The sequence below is a fragment of the Colias eurytheme genome, chromosome 20 (genome assembly GCF_061535395.1).
Source record: "Colias eurytheme isolate Ceu_HAF_F1 chromosome 20, ilColEury1 Martin Lab GWU primary, whole genome shotgun sequence".
In the NCBI taxonomy this organism is placed as follows: domain Eukaryota; kingdom Metazoa; phylum Arthropoda; class Insecta; order Lepidoptera; family Pieridae; genus Colias; species Colias eurytheme.
This window is the reverse complement of record NC_142999.1, coordinates 5,338,955-5,358,985: the sequence shown is the minus strand read 5'-3', so window position 1 is coordinate 5,358,985 and position 20,031 is coordinate 5,338,955. Positions and strand designations below refer to the sequence as shown.

Sequence of the window (20,031 nt, the reverse complement as noted above, 5' to 3'; positions counted from 1 at the left end):
AGGCAGTTACTTTACCAATGTCTAATGATAATTCTAAATAACCAGGTTTATTAAGTTAAAAGTTTTTATTTTATATAAAAAAATTGTCCATCAGTCAATAAGATTTATTTTGTATTAGTTGATTACTATCCTTCATTCTAGGAAACACTATAATTAAATATTGAATAAGTTTCAATATACTTTATTGAAAACCTTATTATACTTTATTAACACTAAATTATAAAGTTAGAAATTAAAATGAAAAGTTAAGTAATCTTAAACTATGATTTTACAATATTATAATGTTTACTGTACAGTACCGAATTTAGCTTTTCTTTTTTCTAATTTCTCTTTATTCTCAATGTCTATCATGAGTGTGGAGACAGATTGTCCAAATCTTTCAGATCGTTTTTTAAGTTTGTCTAAAGTGTCTGATAGTGTTCCAGGTATAGTCACTTTAGATGTTTCAGTTGTAGTGTTTGTACTTTTCCCAAATCTTTGTTTTCTTGCCTCCTTCCTTGCTTCGTCAGAAATTTTAACAGGAAGACCAAAGCGCTTTGCTCTCAGTTCTAACCGTGTTTTCAAGTCAAGATCTGAAGTTATCTTAATAGAATTACTATCAGATGAAGTTTCTGTTGTAGCATTACTTGCATCCTCATCTTTTTTCTCAGTTGTTTTAGAAGAATTAGATGACATGGAAATTGTTCTGTTTAAAACAATTTTCTTTGAGGCTACATCTTTACTCTCCGTTGATGGCTGTTCTTTTTGTGTCTCTGAGGTAATTTTTCGTTTAAGAATCCTCTGAGGTTTAGTCTCAGGGGTTTGTTTTTCTGGTGAATTTTCTTCAAGCACCAAATCTTCATTTAGTGTATCGGCAGCAGTGTCATCCAAAATATCCGCGTGAGTCTTATCGTCATCGTCATCCAGTACACCGTCAGAGTCAATTTCGTCAGAATCTAAATTGATATCACCGTGATCCTCTTGAACAGTTGCCGCTTGGAGTCTTGCTACAAGCTCTTTCTTGTCGCCGGTATATGACAATCCACGTGCCTTCAACTCTTTACGTAAATCCACAACCTTCATTTTGGAAATGTCCGTATTCGTTGAATCGGCCATTGCGGTATAGTATGATTTTTATACTCGATTCAATTTTACAACTTAGTTTACTCAAGGACAACAGTTAAACAGCTAACAAATCAACACAAAACGACAAACGCAAAACCAGAATCGTAAATGTCAAGCTATAATATTATGTCATTATGACAGTTTAAATTGTAGATTTTGCCACAGACAACGTATAAAAATAAGTTAAAAATGTAATGTGCTTCACTGAATTTAGTCAGTAATTAATTAAGTTACTAAATTCGGAAGTAACTTTAAAAATTAGAAACTGATGACACTGTCCTTAATTTAGTATCTGAATTAGTTATTTATCAGAGATTGATTGTTATACAACGAATGAGTCCAGAAATTATCTACGAATGCAGGCGAGATCGTTTTTATTAGGCTTATTAGATCTTGTGACGTCGTTAATTACCATTTTCATCCTACGCAGAAGTATTTGTTTTCAAAGAACGACAGGTCGTAATCCGTGATAGAAAATTTTACCATCATAACGACTGACAGTATCAGTATACATATTTAATCTACTTCCATTTTTTCCTTTCCATCACTATATATGACTATATCATGACTATATTAAATATAACATTATTTCATAGAGGGATGTTACAACTTTCTATATAATATTTAGTTTATTAATATTTGCAATATCATACCAAAATTTAGCTTAAGGAAAAATCACATCTAAAGGTATGGAATTTAATAGATTTTTAGTTAACGTATGGTTAAAGATCCGTCAAAAAAGTAACTAAAAAATAGAAGATACGGATCTTTCTTCTTCCACGGATATCCGGAAGTTCTGTAACCGAAGTATCACTACTATTTGAAAGAGAAATAAAGAAAGAAAAAATATTTATTGCCACATGTTACACACACTTAATAACTACTTATATTACTAAAAAAAAATACACAATAGTTTACATGGCAATCGGGTGAGACTCATCCATGCTGTCGGCCTTTAACACCTGAAAACAGCGCTGATTTTCAGTCTGCCCGTAAGTTTTTATTCCCGAGGCTCACTAAGTCTATAAGTAAATACAAATACCAACCAAAAAACTTTATTTACAGTTCCAAAAATCATTTACCTTGTTATTATTGATAATTAATTACAAATAATATATATTATAATATATAGATATAACAGATTTATACATAATTAGGCACATATTATGATTATATTAAATAAAATAAACAGATATTGCTATGTAAATACTTCGTTACTTAAATAATATATAGAAGGATATATTATATCATACATTCGCAATCAACAATTTGCTTTATTGGGGTGTCCAGCAAAGAGGATATAATCACTACGTTTTACGTTTGGTGTCCAGTTTGATATTTGTTTGTTCAAAAGTATCACTTCGACTATATTATATATGATTTAAGGAAACTTTTGGAATTATGTTGTTTTGTCCCTTCATTATAAAAAAATGTTGTGTGGTTTTATGAAACCACGGTAAAAGCAATGACTCTATTATACTAGTAGACGCGGCATACGCCAACATCATTGCACTAAAAACAGCGTAATTAATACATACCTACTTACTAACGCATTATCACCAATACAGTTGTTCTCTCTTTCACTCTCACGCACGAGACATAATACATGTCTCACTCATGTACTTCGTAATAACAACTGCCGATTAAAATATAAAAAAGAACGTCCAGCCACGACGCTGAATGGTGCGTGACTAAGTGAAACTCGGGCACTTAGCTGAGTTTTTTCTTGCCAAAATAGAGAGCGGGTAACGTATATCTACCTTTTTATATATCATAGGGTAAAAGTGAAACTTTCCGAACACTGCTTTATACCTACTCGACAACCGACCGTCACGCGACATGCGCTACACAGACCAAAAAGTTTGAGACGATGTAATAAAAGTTTCACTTTAATAAAAATGTTCTTCAAGACATTTGCAAATGCCGCAGTATTTCGTGGGTTTACTCGAATGTTAGTGGTCGTCACTGCATAGGCCATAGTTCATTGGGGCAAAAAAGGATTATAGTTATTACCTTAGTTAGAGTATAATATAATATAAGTGTACTCTAAGATAATTTTACAGATTGTGTAGATCACAGAGATAAATAAATCTTTTTAAAATTATATTTAATCTTTTTGATTTAATTTTATTTTGTTTAATAAATAATGTTAGTGGAAATAAAAGGCAAGGATGAAATAAAAAGACATTTAATAATATTATAGAATTTAATTAGGGTACATACAAACATTTTGTAATGTTGGAGTATAATGATCAAACTAATAAGCACTTTCGTAGCTAGTGACAATTTGAGTGTAAGTAGTTCTCATTCTGTTTAATTATAATATATTAATTAAGAGAGGAGTCAGTGTAAATTAGCGATGCTTTAACCTTGCTGTTATAAAAATACATCTATTATTACTTCTAATTACAATTATATGAATAATATTTATAACCCATAACAGAAAGAAAAATACTGCAGTCGGTTTCCAACGGTGTTATATACAAAAGCGTTCCGTAAATCGATAATCGTGTAAAAGACTCCTCCCGCTCGTTATAAATATCGTGACCGTACCTAGCGTTCGTCATCTTATTTATAAATCGATTAAAACATTCCATAACTATTTACTCTATGATAAAGGAAATCACACTGATATTTCGAAAGCCAACAAAACGAACATAACGAAGCGTCCACTAATAAGTGTTAGCGAAAAACAACGAAGTAGAATCCGGTAGACGCGTCACCGGTCTGACCCGTGACTCGTTGCGACTCCATATTTACATTGGACACTGTCGGCGGTCGGCCCGCTCGGCGCGGCGGGCGCGGGGCGGGCGCGGGGCGGGCGCGGGGCGGGGCGGCGGCGCTGGGGGCGCGCGGCGGCCGCTCGCGCTCCTACCTGCCCTCGGGCATCTGCCGCGCCGCGCCGTGCGCGCGCGCCGCTGCCTCCTACCACACACCGCACTCATTAGTTGTTAATTGTTAATTTTTTCACATGCAGTTATAAATATACAGTCACGAGCAATAATATATGCCTAGGGGGCGATGTGCAAAAATATCTGTGACTAGAACAAATTCAATAATATCTGTCTGCCCGTATTAGGCCAGTAGAAATCGACACTAAAAAACCCTAAATTCGCAAAGCACGATGTAGTTCTGAATTTTTGGTACGTTGTTTGGATCAGTTAGGGTGATGAAAATCCACCGCGCGCACCACGTGATAAACTGCGAAAATTTTTGACTTTTTTCACTTTTTGCTCTAAAAGTCATAAACTATGCGTTTCCGACAAGTATCATTCAGTACATAAATTAAGGTTATTAAATTTGCAACAATTTAAGCCTAATTACAGCTCTCTAAACCGTATAACGACTAAACTGTGGCCATTCGAAGATGGTTCATTTTTCCCGAAATATTGAAATTTTTAGTTTTGCTCCCGTTTGAAGAAAATATTGGCAAAAACCGCTCGTTCTATGAGAAGGTCGTATAATAAAGTTGTAGTGCATTTAATTTTCTTTCATTAGAGCATAGAACAAAGTCTGTGAGACAAATAGTTCACTCACAATATCTGAAAAACAAAAAGAAGGTAGAAATAGATTTTTAAAGAATTGAAACTGAGGGCATATAAAATCATAAAAAGGATAATACTTTTTCATTTGCAGGATAGGTAATTAACAAAATTACAAAGCTAATTAAATTTGCAACAATTAAAGCCTAACCGCAGCTATCTAAACTTTATAACAACTAAGCTGTGGCCTTTCAAAGATAGTCAGTTTTCCCCGAAAATTTGGTGTATTTGGTGACTTGGTGTGGATGATCCTTAGAATGGATGATATACAGGACAGAATACATTCAATGAATTATATTTAGTTTTTATTTTAGTAAATCAATATTGATTTTGATCGATAATGATAGTGATTGGATGGTTAATTTTAGCTCAACAAGCGTACACATAGCGTACACGTAACATAAAGGTGCCAAATATTAGTTAAAAAAAATAAACAATACTTTGTTTTGAATTTTAAGTCTTATAAAGTTTTTAAAGAATAGAAAATTTCGATCACGAAGCTGGATTTGGATTTGAATAGGCACGGTCAACAGATACGAACAGAAGCAAAACCCTCTACAAAACATTCGAAACGATACACCCACGCATACTTGCGCAACAATGAGATTCCTATGCGGTCATTCGATTAGGAGTTGTGGGTTTGGCTACTGTTTGTATTCTGTCGTTTCGCCACAGTTATACCTTGGTGCGTGGCGCGGGCTTGGCGCGCGGCAGGGGCGGGGCGGGCGCGGGCGCGGGCTGCGCGGGTTGCGGCTGCGCGGGGGCGGGTTGCGCGGGGTGCGGCTGCGCGGGGTGCGGGCGCGGCGGCGCGGGGGCGGGCGCGCTGTGGGGCGGCGGCGGCGCGGGCGCGGGGGGCAGCGGCGCGGGCGGCGCGCGGCCCAGCGACGCGAGCAGCAGCCCGCGGAGCAGCGCCGCGCGGCACTCCGTCTCCGCCGTCTCCGCGCCCTCCGTCGCTCCTGCACACATTCGGATAGAATAGCACTATAGCGTTGTACTGTGTAGTGATACACATACACATACATATTTGCAAGTATCAACATGTAATAAATTAGCAAACATTACACAAATAAGTTAAGATTGAAATATGCACATACAATATAGTATATAAGTCAATGTTGTAAATACAGGTATTATAGAGTCGTCATGTAGACATTATATTTCGTTGTTTTATTGCCATAACATCAAACTCTGGCAAATACTGTATAATAGTACAGTAGCAAAATACAATTGTAGAATATTTATAAGTTTTCTGTATGCAATAAAAATAAATAAAAAAATAAACAGGCTACACTATACGTGTGTGATTATATGATTTCATCTAATGGTATAAAATATAAATTGATTATATCGTGATGAAAGATAACTTGTGAGTTATCTTGATGATGTGTCACTACGTGCATATAACCACTAACTTTACATAGCAGCATTGATATGGATTATATCTACTTCTATTTTGTCCAATTAGAACTTCAATATATGTAACACTTTGCTATAACCAAAATAAAATAATTCTATTACGTAACACATAATATAAATATCCTCCACCTGACAACCGCGATCAAAGTATAATTCACAAATAAACAATTTCAGCATATTATAGTAGCACAGAACAGTAAAGTAGATAGAAGTGTGATGTGGGCGTGGCCCACGTGTCACTTGTAAGGTAAGATCACCTAACTTGCTCTCAGTTGTGCGCAGAAAAATATTCGAGTCGGTTGTCAGCTGTCAAACCTTTTATCCATATTTATTCATTAATTAGGACGTGTTGTTCGGTATTAGAGTGCAAAAATGATAGCAGACGAAATAATATCAGCAATGGAGGCATTTCATACCATCGGTAAGTCTTATTTTTATTTATTTTACATATATTATTTTATGTTATAACTTCGCTTGTAATTTGTCAAAATTGTATACAAATATCTAGTCAAAATGAACCTTAATCCGTAAGAAATTAGTACTATTATAGATTGAACAGCAAACAAGACTTTCTGGAATATTATTGCAATAAACAAACGAATGTAGCGTTAGTGATGCTTGTGGCGCATATCGACAGGATCGATACTTTAGAAAAGACAAACATTATAAATTTATAAATATTAAATTTTATTTTATTTTTCCTTAGCTTTCATTTGTCCAATTTATTTATAGATTTCCCAAAGAGGCTAATTTAAAAGAAAAATGGATAAATGCAACGTTAACAACGAGTTAACTGGATGCCGAACAGCACAAAGCGGTCTAACAAAGGCCACCGATACAGCAAACCTACGGCAGTTCCAAGATTTAAAATAATGCATATTTTCTGTTTATATTTTGTAAATATAGATTAATACTATACTATTCCGTAATTTATTTAATAATAATAATATAAAAAGACGTACGAAGTACCAAAACATACTCCAAAATGTGACACATTATACTATACTCATATTATAATAGAAAGAAAAAAAAATACACAAAAAATATTTATTTGTGAATTATCGATAACAAGGCTGACATCCCTCAGGGCATAGCATCAGATAAATATCAAGTTAATGTCATTAATGTTGAGTGACACAAATTTCAACCTTATCTCTATGTGTTGAGGTTCAAAGTTATATCTATCGAAAACTAACGCCCTCTGTTGTGGAGTAGCTGGATATTTTCGAATTTGGAATTTCTGTGCAATGAGAAACAAAACAGCTAATATATGGTTGTTATACTAAAATAAACCGTAACATGGTGCGTTAGGGTACATATTGAAATGCTGAATTTATAACCTATAGTCTGTCCACTATAAGAATTGCTTTTTGACAGCTCGACGGGTGATACCAGAAGTGATGTTCAAAAGATTATCGATTGTGATACCATTTCAATTATAAATTCAAAATATTATCATAAATCGAATCAGGTACGTGAATAATAATTACAACGTAAACGTACTAATAAGATATGTAATAATAATTTGGAAAATCCAAAAGTGCACGCCTCATAATTTTTTTTTAATAAATATTTATTAATTATTATTTTTGTTTATTTAATAACAATTAAACCACATCGAATCAGACCCTGAAAAATGAAAGGGTTCTATTCCTGAGCATACTCAAGCGTAAGAGAAAAAAAAAAGACTCGATTAGTAAAGTATTTCGGTCGCTATCGTGTTAACAAGAAAAAGGATCCGCACATACAGACACACGGACGTCCAAGACAGAACTTTTTTAAACTGTTTTTTAACTAGTTTAAATAACAAAAATGACATCAAAAATATCATGAACGTTAAAAATAGTGTTTTTTCTTAATATGTGTGTGTATGTATTATCTTACAAGTGCAATGTATGATACATAAAGACATTTTAAGTTTGAAAAATCAGATGTTTTGCGCGAAGTGACAGTAGTACCCACCTCAACGCTTCGCTTATGAGGCGTGCAATAAGACCACATATCTATGCATTGTATGTTAAAACTAAACTAAACTAATATTTTATTATTTATTGGTTTCTCTGTTACAATTTGGTTGTCTTTACGTTTAAATTATATAACATAATAGAAGAGTTTTTCTGTATTGGATATATTTTACAGAGTATTTCTATCGATTATTATAATCTATCGACCCATCATTGAATAATTCTGTGTAGACATCACTAAGTGGGCGGGACCTGTCCATGAAGTACGATAATTATTTGTATGACATTTTAACATAGACAATACAATAGGCGTGAAGCTGTCAAAAAGCAAATAATATAATGGACAGAGTATAAGTCAGTTTTTACTCAAATTAAGCCGTCCAATCAAAGGCATAGATAGTATAACTATCGGTTTAAATGTGTGGGTTAGGCGACACTGGTTTTCATAGTAATTATGACATTATAGCACTTCTATTTGTTTTTAATGTTCTATGTATAGTAGAGTCATTTTAAAAGGCAACATTTGACAGTTCAACAAAATTCAACAACATAACCTAGTAACGACGACATAGAATAACATGATATTTCGTTTTGTTAGAACTGCACATTTGCTTAACTTATTTCAATTACGATTACATATTTATAATAATAATGACCGATACAAGTTATTTTAAGATTTGATTTGATTTTACTGGTAAACCATTCTAAACATAATAAACAATTTCTGATTTAAAGAACTGACGTCACAATGCATTGATAACTTGTGAATAAAAATTAACATAAATTAATAAATGCGTTGTGTTTTTTTAATTAATTACTTGTCTTATTTTGCTCCTTAAATTAACGAAAGAAAGTATATTACTGGGACAGGGATTCGCCTGATGAATTTAAAATTGACATGTGTTTCAAGTTCGATTGACAAATGTTTCAAGTCCGTATCGGTTAATTCACTTTAATCGATGTTGAAGTGAAAACTTCTTTAGCGGCGTTGAGCACTTTTTCTGTAATGGGTATAAAATCTTAAACTCGCGTCACGTGACCTGATCGAAAAAGCGTAAGACGGATACCATTCCAAAATATCAAAACATGCTCAACGTTAATAATCAAGTTTTCACTTCTGCCGGCACTCCCGGAGTGCAAACTGTCTTTTTTCTACGCAGTTTTCCTCTCTTTAAAGATAAAATTGATAGGTTCGACTATAAAAGTATCACTAGTTCAGTACACATACCAAGGAAGCCAGCGAGCAGGAACTGCGAGTCGGTCGCGTCGTTTGCGTGCGGCTGCGCTGCGGCGGGCTGCGCGGCGGGCGGCGCGGCGCTGCTCGCGCTCGACGCCGCTGTGGGCCGCCGCGGCAGCCGCTCGAGCTGCTGCCGGGCCGCCTGCACGGGAATGCGGCCATTAGTTGTGTGGAAGCGAATATAACTATGCATGTTTGTGTATGATATTTTATTTAGTTATTTTAGCAGAAAAATTCGGATATCGCAGATCCATTTGTTAGTAAAAAATAAAAAAAACCTAAGTATTAATGTTAGTAATTACATCTAAAAAACTAAAAACTTAGTCCACCATAGGACACTATATATACAATATTATTTAGTTAAATATAAGTTACATATTATGTAAAATTGAATTGTAATGTTGATATGATTTTAAAAGAGCAACTATGGAGTTTCTGGTTGGTTCTTCTAATAGATACTGCTTTCCGAATCGGTGGTAAATGTTAAAAATAGAGATGCACCGAATATTAGATTCCTATCCGGTATCCGGCTTATCCGGCTCCTTTTTACTATCCGGCCGGATACCGGATGGTAATGTACTATCAGGCCGGATACCGGATAGTAAACTTGGTAGATTTTATTTTTATTATTTTTAACGAAATTGTTTCGTGCTGACTGACACGATAAAAGTGTCTGTCTCTACCAAGAACTGTGACCGCGCGAACGTTCACTACGAAACAAGTCAAAACCTGCACGGCGCGGGCGGCGTGCCGGTGCGCGACACGCACCTACGAAACTCAAAATGCCACCGGCCGAATATTCGGCGGCCGGATACCGAACATTCTGCTTGTGGTCAGGCCGAACATCCGGTATCTGGCCAAACAAACTATTCGTTGAAAGTGCTTCGAAACTGCTTCTAAAAGAAGACTAATTGAATAAATAAATGTTTGAGTTTGTCATATACACAAGAGTATTTGAAAACGAAAAAAAAAATTATTACTTTTTTGAATGCAAATGACATTTATACTGTTTAAATTTACTGATAAATCACTACTTTATCTTGCCTGACGCATCAAATTTAAAATACAAACATTACATCTCCACAAAGATCACAAATTCATTCAATTAACAACCATGACGTCACAACATGGCGCCGAATCGATCCTATTCTTGTATCGCATTAGGGTTGCCAGCTATACTGTTTTAAACAGTATTCTACTGTTTTTCACTAAAATATACTTTTTACTGTTTAACAAAAAAAAAGTAAGTATACAATATACTGTTTTCAGCATCAAAGTGCAGACACATTATTATGTGTTACATTTAGACGCTCACAATTTTTTTTTATTTAGTCAGAGGGCGCACACTACAATAAATACTGTTTGTTTTGCTAAAATACTGTTTAATAATCTTCATAGACATGAATATACTTTATTTCTTGTAAAAAAAGTTGGCAACCCTTATTGCATAGTACTATACACTCACTGTGGCCTGCTGGCGCTCGAGCTGCAGCTGCATCTGCAACTGCTGCAGCTGGCTGGGCGTGTTGGGCTGGCCGGCGCCGCGCCGCACGCCCGACAGCTGCGACAGCAGCTCCGCTATCGGGTCCACCACCGCGTCGCGCGACGACGGCGACAGGGACGATATGCCGCCGCTACTGGAATGTGCACTTATTTGTGAGAACATTATAATCTTAATACTATTATAAAGGCGAAAGTTTGTAAGGATGTATGGATGTATGGATGTATGGATGTTTGTTACTCTTTCACGTAAAAACTACTGAACCGATTACAATGAAATTTAGCACACATATAGAGGGTAACTTGGATTAACACATAGGATAGGTTTTATCCCGGAAATCCCACGGGAACGGGAACTATGCGGGTTTTCCTTTGAAAACGCGGGCGAAGCCGCGGGCGGAAATCTAGTTTTATAATAATCACAGATCACAGAAACTAAAGGAGATATGGTTAGGGGGCGGGGCCGGTGTCGCAGCAATATGCCCAAAAAAAGAACAAGCTGTAGTGGTGCTGTATACGTACGTCACTTACAATCTAGTGTGCGAACGAATAGTCGCTCTCATATTTTTATGTGATGACACGCACACAACGCGAAGTATTGTTTTGATTTTGTTTACTGCAGTTGTGTGCGTAAATTTGTAATGAGACACGGTTTCGTACTCAGCGCAAGCGATTGGCATATCTCTAGATCTCTATGATAATAATAATAATCACAACACAGTAAAATTCTCGAAAGGGCCTCTGCGTGTTGGATCCGTGTCCCCACGTAAGCCTTCCAAAGGTCCGGGTACCGTCCTTCTGGTGGTACCCGAGTATTATGGAACCGAGAAACATAATAATAACTTTATTGACATAAAGAAATAGGTACAGCTTATATATGAATCCATAGGCTCCTGAATTAGTTAAATACTGTGTCTCAGGAGCCAATATAGAAACCACGCTAGTCTTAAGCTATATTGGCAATGTATTGTAATCACAGAGATTTACACTAAAGTACTAGCTTTGACCTCTTGGTTCCGCTCGCGTTCGTATTGTTAATCTAAACCATTTACAAGCCACATTAATACAAAAAAAATAAATAATTAAAATAGGTTTTGTGAAAACACGCACAGAAACAATATTTGTTACCATAAAATTGTAAACATCGATAAATTTCACATCGAACACAGCGAAAAATAATAGCAAATGTCACGATCACAATTTTTCGATCGTTAGGGATTTCGATAAATAGATTACAATATATTTATATTTGTGTGATATTTCAAACAAAATTATTGGTTAGATTTTACATGAAGATCAACAAACATAATCTAACCAACTAAATATTCATTAACTGACTACAGTACCAACAATCAATGTAAATAAAATAGCTTTCATCTTTAAAAATTCAATTCACACAAAAATTACAATACATAAAAAGACCATAAACGAAAAACTTATTACACATACCGTCTTATACAAAACACAGACTAACTACAAACCAGGTCTAAAGGGAGGTAGAACCATGGTCTAAAAAAAAAGTCTTATTAAAAAAACATGTCTTATTGTCAAATCATAGAAGTTAAACCACAACGTAATACCACACCCCGGACACTCCATATAAAATTATCGTTTTGACAGTCACACTGTAGAGACTGCAAATGTGTGTGTTAACGCTTTATGGTTGGCACATTTGTGACTAGCATAAAAAAAATTCGCGTTTTTCTGATGAAATACATCCGTAAACAGCACAATATCTAACCATTTTCTACGAAAAACGATAATCACAAATCCAAAATAATAAAATTACTTTAAGTTAATTTGATTAATGTTGTCAATCTTCGTCGCGTATCGTCCTTGTAGAAAAATGCGGACCATCTATAGCATGATCGTGCAGGGTGAGGTAAGTGTTTAATTTTGGCGGGAGGCGGAGAGTGTCCGTTCTGTAGCGTTTAGCTACTATTATGTATTCTGTGGTAATAGTCTGGGTGTAAATCATGTTTATTTAAATTTTGTAATGATACGAAAATGCATGAAACCTAACAACTAATTTATCTACATAATAAATAAAACCCATGTGACTTACTACCTAAATTGCATGTTGGTGCGTCGCGGACGGCTCACGCCGCGGCCCGAGGGCGGTATGCGGCGCACGCCACCGTGCCTGATGCCGCTCGGCTCGTCGTGTTTATGCGTTAAGGAGTATTATTTCATATCGATTATCTTAAATCTATTCAAATATTACAAAGAGCAAAGATTTACATGTTTGTAATGAATTGGCCTAAAAAATTGCTGGACTGATTTGGATGAAACTTTGCACAACATATTGTCTAAAATAAAAGTACACACCTCTTAATCTTAGTAAAATACATAAGTATATCCCCTCAGTATAAATATTTTAAAGCTAAATATCTCTCTGAAAAAACAATACCTTTTTTAATTTACTTTTAAATACAACAATTTAGTTGTATTTATAAATTTTATTAATTTGATATTTTTGGTTTTATGGCATTCAAATGCTTTATAAATATAAATTTATAATGAATAGAAAAAATTCGATCACGAGGCGGGATTCGAACCCGCATCCTTTCGCGCCAATCCGGGGCGGATGCCTGATCAACTCAGCCACTCGTGACCCTTTGATGAGGAGGGTCTTCTTTATAAATTTATATACTTAAATTATATTATACAATATTGTATGCATGAGATTATTCATGAAATTAATGTTCTATTTAAAAAGGATATGAGAAAAGATATAAGATCCCTAGGTCCACTGCGATGCTCGAGTGTGAGATGTCCTGCAAAGTCATCTGTTACAAAGTTGGGCTCTCCACCTGGCATTGACGCACATACTGGACACACCACCTAAAAATATCGAATAATAATTATTATTTGGAATTTTCATTTTAAAAATAAGGTGCTCTGATATAATTATGGGTGAATTTCAATAATGCTGACATGAAGCTGATAATATTACAAACAATTCTTATAATTTTTGAAGAGAAATTAAATCCTCTGAAGTGGATTTTACTAATTTTTCAACTAACCCTACATATGCAATTACTCACGATTTTTTTAGTTGAAAACAAAATTATAATAATTTTCCATATTTATTACATCATTCAATTAAATTATTAATAAAGGAAAATCATTTTGTACAATTACAATTTACAGTCATTACCATCATCAGTCCATTATGTTCCCACAGCAGAGAAAAGGACAGATATAACAGTAAAGTTAGTACAAAATTAATAAAATTTGCCAGCCTTTAGCAGCAATTAAAAAAAATCTAATTGGGTGGTGAAAAGAAAGTTTCTCATTTTGGAAAGTTTTGTCACTTTTATATGATTGTAAATGATCTTGGTTTTTGCTCAATAAATGTTGCAACAAAAGTGTATTTTTTATATTTTATAGTAGAGATCAACATCACAACATATAGCATATAATGAAATCTCGCCATAATGACACATGGATATTTCACTTCAAACAATAAGAAGAACTATAAATGAGATGTTATAGAACACATTTATATGAACTTATTCAGTTAGTCTATCTCCATCAAAATCTAGATCACAAAAAATGCTTGACATTTCAATCTAAATGTATGTTATACTTTTCTAATATTTATTATCATATAGCGCTGGTTATGTATAATTTATACTTTGTAATGTTACCTCTTGACGGAAATACATTTTATGGTTAAGATTTTCAAAAGCATAGATTTAATTTCAAAATCTTAACAAGTTTAAGTCATACTATCACACTAATCTTATGTAAATACTGCTAAACTAGTTATGATATACTAGCGGTCCGCCCCGGCTTCGCCCGTGGTACATATTTACGTTTTCTCTACATAAGAACCATCCTCGTACTTCAAGGAATATAATAAAAAAAGAATTATCGAAATCGGTTTAGCCGTTCACACGTGATGCCGTGACAACGCGAAACGGGTTTCATTTTTTTATATATATGTACCTAATATCTAATATACACCACTAGTTTTTAATCAGTACAAAAACTTTAAGGACATATTAGCGAATACATTATTATCATATGTATGATGTAAGAATTACATAATATCGATAAATAGCAAAGATATAACCATTTGTTTATTTAAGAAAGTCTCACTAAAATCATAGACACATTGCAGAGTTCATTGACTTATTCGTTGATAGTATTACCTAACCTTGGACAATAAAATGAAACAAGACATGTAGGTAGTTACTAACTTTATTTAGTTTAATTCCTAAATTCAAATCTCCCCTTCATAGGTACTTCATCCAGGCTTAGGACCGGCATAATTACTTTTTACAATAAATTAAATAGGTACGTAGGTATGTAATTACAAAACAAACAAAATCAAAATAAAGCTATTCTGTACATATTGAAAGAAAAAACGATTTTGGCGTATTTAAGAAGTTAGAATCAGCTCTATTTACAATACCTAATCTGTATTGAAAGAAAAAACGATTTTGGCGTATTTAAGAAGTTAGAATCAGCTGTTTTTACAATACCTAATCTGTAATGAAAGAAAAAACGATTTTGGCGTATTTAAGAAGTTAGAATCAGCTGGTATTTACAATAATCTTAACTAACCTTACAAGTATTTCAATAATTGTCCTTCAAAATGTCCACCACCATTGTCAATACACAGACGTGAACGTTTTATTAAATTGTTTTTTAACGAGAGAAGTACCTACGTTTTTTTGTCTTTTCACTTCATCCAATATGCGCTGTTTTAATTGTTCGACACTAACCGGCTCACTTTTGTTCACTTAATTTCACTCCACAAAAAGAGGTCCAAGGGTGTGAGATCAGGTGAGCGAGGAGGCCAAGCTGCAGGCCCGCCTCGACCGATCTGACTGACTTCTCAACTCCGCTGTGAGAAATTCATGAACCGCAGCGTTATTCGACATTCGTACTACGTCGAGGATCCTCTTCAAAATACGCTAGTACATTACACGAAAACATTTTGTGACAACGCCTGCTGGTAAGCATTTACCACGGTTCGTACATTTGGCGATCGAGCGTTCGGGACTCGGGTACTTCTTATCTGTACATACGTACTGCTGCACTCGCATTTTCTTCACTCAAAAAGAACGCACGAAGCATAAGTACATAATCCCGTGATGTGAATTGATATGACATCGTACCGGGAAGAACGTAAACAAACGCGACGAAAAAAAACAAGTTTTCACTTCCGCTAACAATTTGGCACTGTTTGTCGCGTTGGGGCGGGGGGCCGTTGGGGTGCGACGCGGGCGCAGGCCGCAGAGGGAAAGGGGGTGGCGGGGTGAGGAATGGGCGAATGGCGAGCTTGGACGCGAGTTTGCCGGGATTTATCAATGGATCTGTGCGGCGGACCTACTCGAAATCGTACGCTAGAAAATTACAACACAATACCTAGTGTGGGTCATTGATTAAATTTAGGATTAACAATTTTTACATATTTATGTGGACAATTTTGGGACATTTCTGTTTGTTAGTGTTTTTAATTATTTCTTACACAAGTATGATTGGTTAAAGATACTTAACACCCTGTAAAATTTTTTGTACTGATTAAAAACTAGTGGTGTATATTATAAAGGCGAAAGTTTGTAAGGATGTATGGATGTATGGATGTTTGTTACTCTTTCACGTAAAAACTACTGAACCGATTACAATGAATTTAGCACACATATAGAGGGTAACTTGGATTAACATATAGGATAGTTTTTATCCCGGAAATCCCACGGGAACGGGAACTATGCGGGTTTTCCTTTGCAAACGCGGGCGAAGCCGCGGGCGGAAATCTAGTATTTAATAAATAAATAATAACAAACCAATGGCGGCGGTGGAGCCCGTTTGTGTTATCACATGTTTAATATATAGACTATCACATGTTTAACCCGTTGACCACCGAGCGCCCCGATCGGGGCGCGACACAATAGATTATCTATTGTGTCTGTGATTCCAGGGACTGATGGATTAAATAATCTTATGTACATACTGCCAAACTTGTGTCTGAGTGGTCCGCGGTGACATGTTCCATGAGCCCTGTGTCTGTGAATCCCATACGATTGCAAAACGGACATGTGTAAGCTTGAGGTTGCTCCAATGCTAATGTCTCTCCGCCATAGTAGAGATCTGAAGTTTAACAATGTTTACATACAATTTTATTGTCCTATGTATTAGATTCTTATATGTTGTTTAGTGGAATACAGGTATATAGTAGTATGGGTAATATTTAGAAATAAATGGTTAATATTCTCATTGAAAATGACCAGACGTTGATACATATTTATACAAACCTTAGAACCAGTTCAAGATAATAATTTTTATTATTATGAGTAATCTTTTTACAGATAAAATAAGGAAATTTTAGATTAATTCTTATTGGTATAAAGTTAAAGTTAGATTATTATACTTTATTGTTTCCACTCTAAACTGTCAAGTAATTCAATTATGTGACTACATTATAATACCTTCTTTAAAACCTATGGTTTCACTTATATAGCATTTACATATTGTATCAGACTATGCCTAAACTGTAAATATATTAATAAACTTGATCAATCTAAAGAATCGATTAAAAACTACAAACGAGCATCATATAACCTCCTAAGACCCAGATCGGAACTACCAAAGGTAGTCGTAAAAACCCACTGTACAAAATTATGCACAAATTAATTTATTGCTGTCAGACCCAGAGACGTAAAACGTCGTAATTTTGAAGCTATACCTTTTAGGGTTTCGAAAGTATTTTTACCGTAATACCAGGTGTCTATGGGACATTTTTGGTCACCTTCTGTAATTCTATCTTTTGTACAAAATTTTGTACAGTGGGTCTTAATGTAGCAGAGAAAATAATAAATCAAAATTACAAAAAATAAAGTTTATTATAGAAATTAAATAGAGAACAAAATTTTTCCATTTGAGATCTTTAGGCTTAACTTCTATTAAGGCAATATTAAATTACGCGTCCTCGACTTCTACTCCCACGACTTTCTTCTTCCGCGAGTGCTTATAATATTTCTTCCACGACTACAACCACGTGTCCAACGTAGACGAATTCGTGTTCTGCTGCGACTTGATCCTCGCAAAAAGGAGAATCATCATTGTCATCTTCAATAAGCGGCTGTTCATCTTCACTAGAAGAACTTGAAGATGAAGATTCCTCTCTTCCATCTGGCATGTACTCGTCATCTGTCTCATTATATTCAAAAGGGTCCTCTTCAGCTTCTGACTCATATTCTAATTCATTTAGACACTGAAGAATCTCATTTTCATTAGAATCTAAAATAAAAACAAAAATACTCTCTATGAAAAGCAGATACCTAACGTTTGATACTGAGAACCAATGTACAAAATATTGAACAGAATAATTGATGACTTTGTGAATCACCTTTATTCAATACAGCAACAAAAAATATTAATAGTGTGTAATATTTACACCTTATAGTATAAAATAACATTAACAGTGACGTGGGAAAACTAGTGATTATATAAGTATTTTGAGATTAAACTTACTCATAGCACGAGGAAGCGGCAGGTTTCGTCGTTCATCACAGCTAGTTTTGAAAATATACTTATTTTTTTGTTGGCAGCGTTGATAACATAGACAATACAAACTATTTAAGTAATTTTGACATGTGAAACTATTCGCGGGAAGATTTGAAAAAAACTACAGTTGTTAAAAGAATAAGTACAAAAAATTGTACACTGGGCGGTTACTACTATAAACTATATGACAGAGCTGGGTCAGATAGCACTATTTTATTTTGTACAAAATTTTGTACGCGGGGTCTTAGGAGGATAATATTAGGTTGTACACTATTATTGCTACATTTCTAATAAATTTTTATGCCATTTCATTATAATTCTGCTTTGCTTCGTACATATTTATACAAATATAAACTCTAATAGATTTCAACAAGAATTTGACATGCTTCTCAATTTATAAAAATATTAATTATGTAAAAAAACGAATTTTGCAAGAAATATATACCTAATCAATTTAACTTGTTACTAAAAATATGTAGTAATAAAATATAACGTTTCTTTTTGGCGAATGTAGGCCAAGTCCATTATTCATCAATAATAAATGAATTCTTACCAAAATCGCTCCTAGAAAGTATGCATTGCATTGGATGTTCTGTTGTATGTTGATTTGTGGTGGCGCCGGACTCATAGCAGGCAGCACACAAGTCATAATCGATGCAAATCAAACATTTGTATCGTCGTCCTCTAAAGTTATTTTTCAAACAAGAATCACAGCTGACTCCTAAAATTACGAGATCAAATAAAAAAAGAATCAGTACAGTATAAAATTAATCAAAATGATGTATACGATAAAATAACGAAGTAGTTAATTCCTTCTGTTTACAATTTTTCGCAAAGAAATTTATTGTGACAAAAGCATAGCACAATTTTGATTATCATTACCTACCTTCATGGCGATTCATTTTCGCCAGAAAACGTCGCCGAGACAAACAAATCTTGGCACTAGAATTATCGCTACTATATGAGGTATTTATATTACTAATCTAAAATAAGTAGCACAACATCTATTATACTAAAATACAAGATTTAAAACAAAAATTTCCAAGCAAACCTAACCCAACCAGGCCATAATGACGTCACATAATGACAAGTGTTACCAACTTTTAAAATTTCCATCATCATTATCACAGACTATTTAATTAGTTATAGATTATATTCAATTTTACATAGACTAGTTTATAAGTTTGTGTATTAAAATTTGATTTTTTTTGTACCTTCGACGGTTCGATCCACGATCAACCTATGATGTTACGTCCAATCACGCGTCCAATACATAATTAAATCTTTTCAATAATGATGATTCAGAATAAATTTTTATTGCCATTAATAACTTAGACAGTAGAGATAAACTACGATAACATGGCGCGCCCCTCCAAAATTCAAAACGTTTGAAAGTATTTGTGAAAGTATTTACAATGCACCACCAAGATTCAAGACGGCCGTCAAACAAAAACAAATCCACGGATTTGTTGCTCGACTAGTCACGCTCTAATCGCTCATTATTATTAGTAATGGCGCTGCACTGACGTATTCTATGAAAACGACACGTGCGTTGTCTTGGGCGCTCGGCAACTTATGATTAGTTGACCAACAAATCTGGACGTAAAGTACTAAAGACAAATACGTACAAACTCCTTCGTAAGGATGCCACTACACACATTGAAACAGTAATTTGGAGGGGCGCGCCATGTTATCGTAGTTTATCTCTACCTATCTAAGCTACCTATACTCTGTAGAAAACTGTATT

General features: G+C 34.7%; 2 protein-coding genes across 3 annotated transcripts; both read right to left on the bottom strand.

The window, feature by feature from the left end:
* Positions 1 to 46: 46 nt before the first annotated feature.
* On the bottom strand, positions 47 to 1,221 carry LOC149899656 (SAP domain-containing ribonucleoprotein-like). Its single transcript, XM_090113739.1, has one exon. The coding sequence runs from the start codon at positions 1,093 to 1,095 to the stop codon at positions 286 to 288; it is 810 nt and encodes a 269-aa protein (XP_089969865.1). The 5' UTR covers positions 1,096 to 1,221; the 3' UTR covers positions 47 to 285.
* A 3,825-nt stretch (positions 1,222 to 5,046) lies between these two features.
* Positions 5,047 to 19,375, bottom strand: Kcmf1 (Potassium channel modulatory factor 1). 2 transcript variants are annotated; one of them, XM_090113682.1, is made up of 8 exons: positions 19,171 to 19,375; positions 18,838 to 19,005; positions 16,732 to 16,868; positions 13,489 to 13,607; positions 12,829 to 12,927; positions 10,729 to 10,900; positions 9,255 to 9,405; positions 5,047 to 5,602 (listed from the first exon to the last, which is right to left on the bottom strand). In XM_090113682.1, exons 1-8 carry the CDS (start codon positions 19,184 to 19,186, stop codon positions 5,322 to 5,324), a joined length of 1,143 nt encoding a protein of 380 aa, XP_089969808.1. In that variant the 5' UTR covers positions 19,187 to 19,375; the 3' UTR covers positions 5,047 to 5,321. The 2 variants fall into 2 exon arrangements, with proteins under 2 accessions (XP_089969808.1, XP_089969809.1); XM_090113683.1 differs by having other exon boundaries at positions 12,832 to 12,927.
* Positions 19,376 to 20,031: the final 656 nt, after the last annotated feature.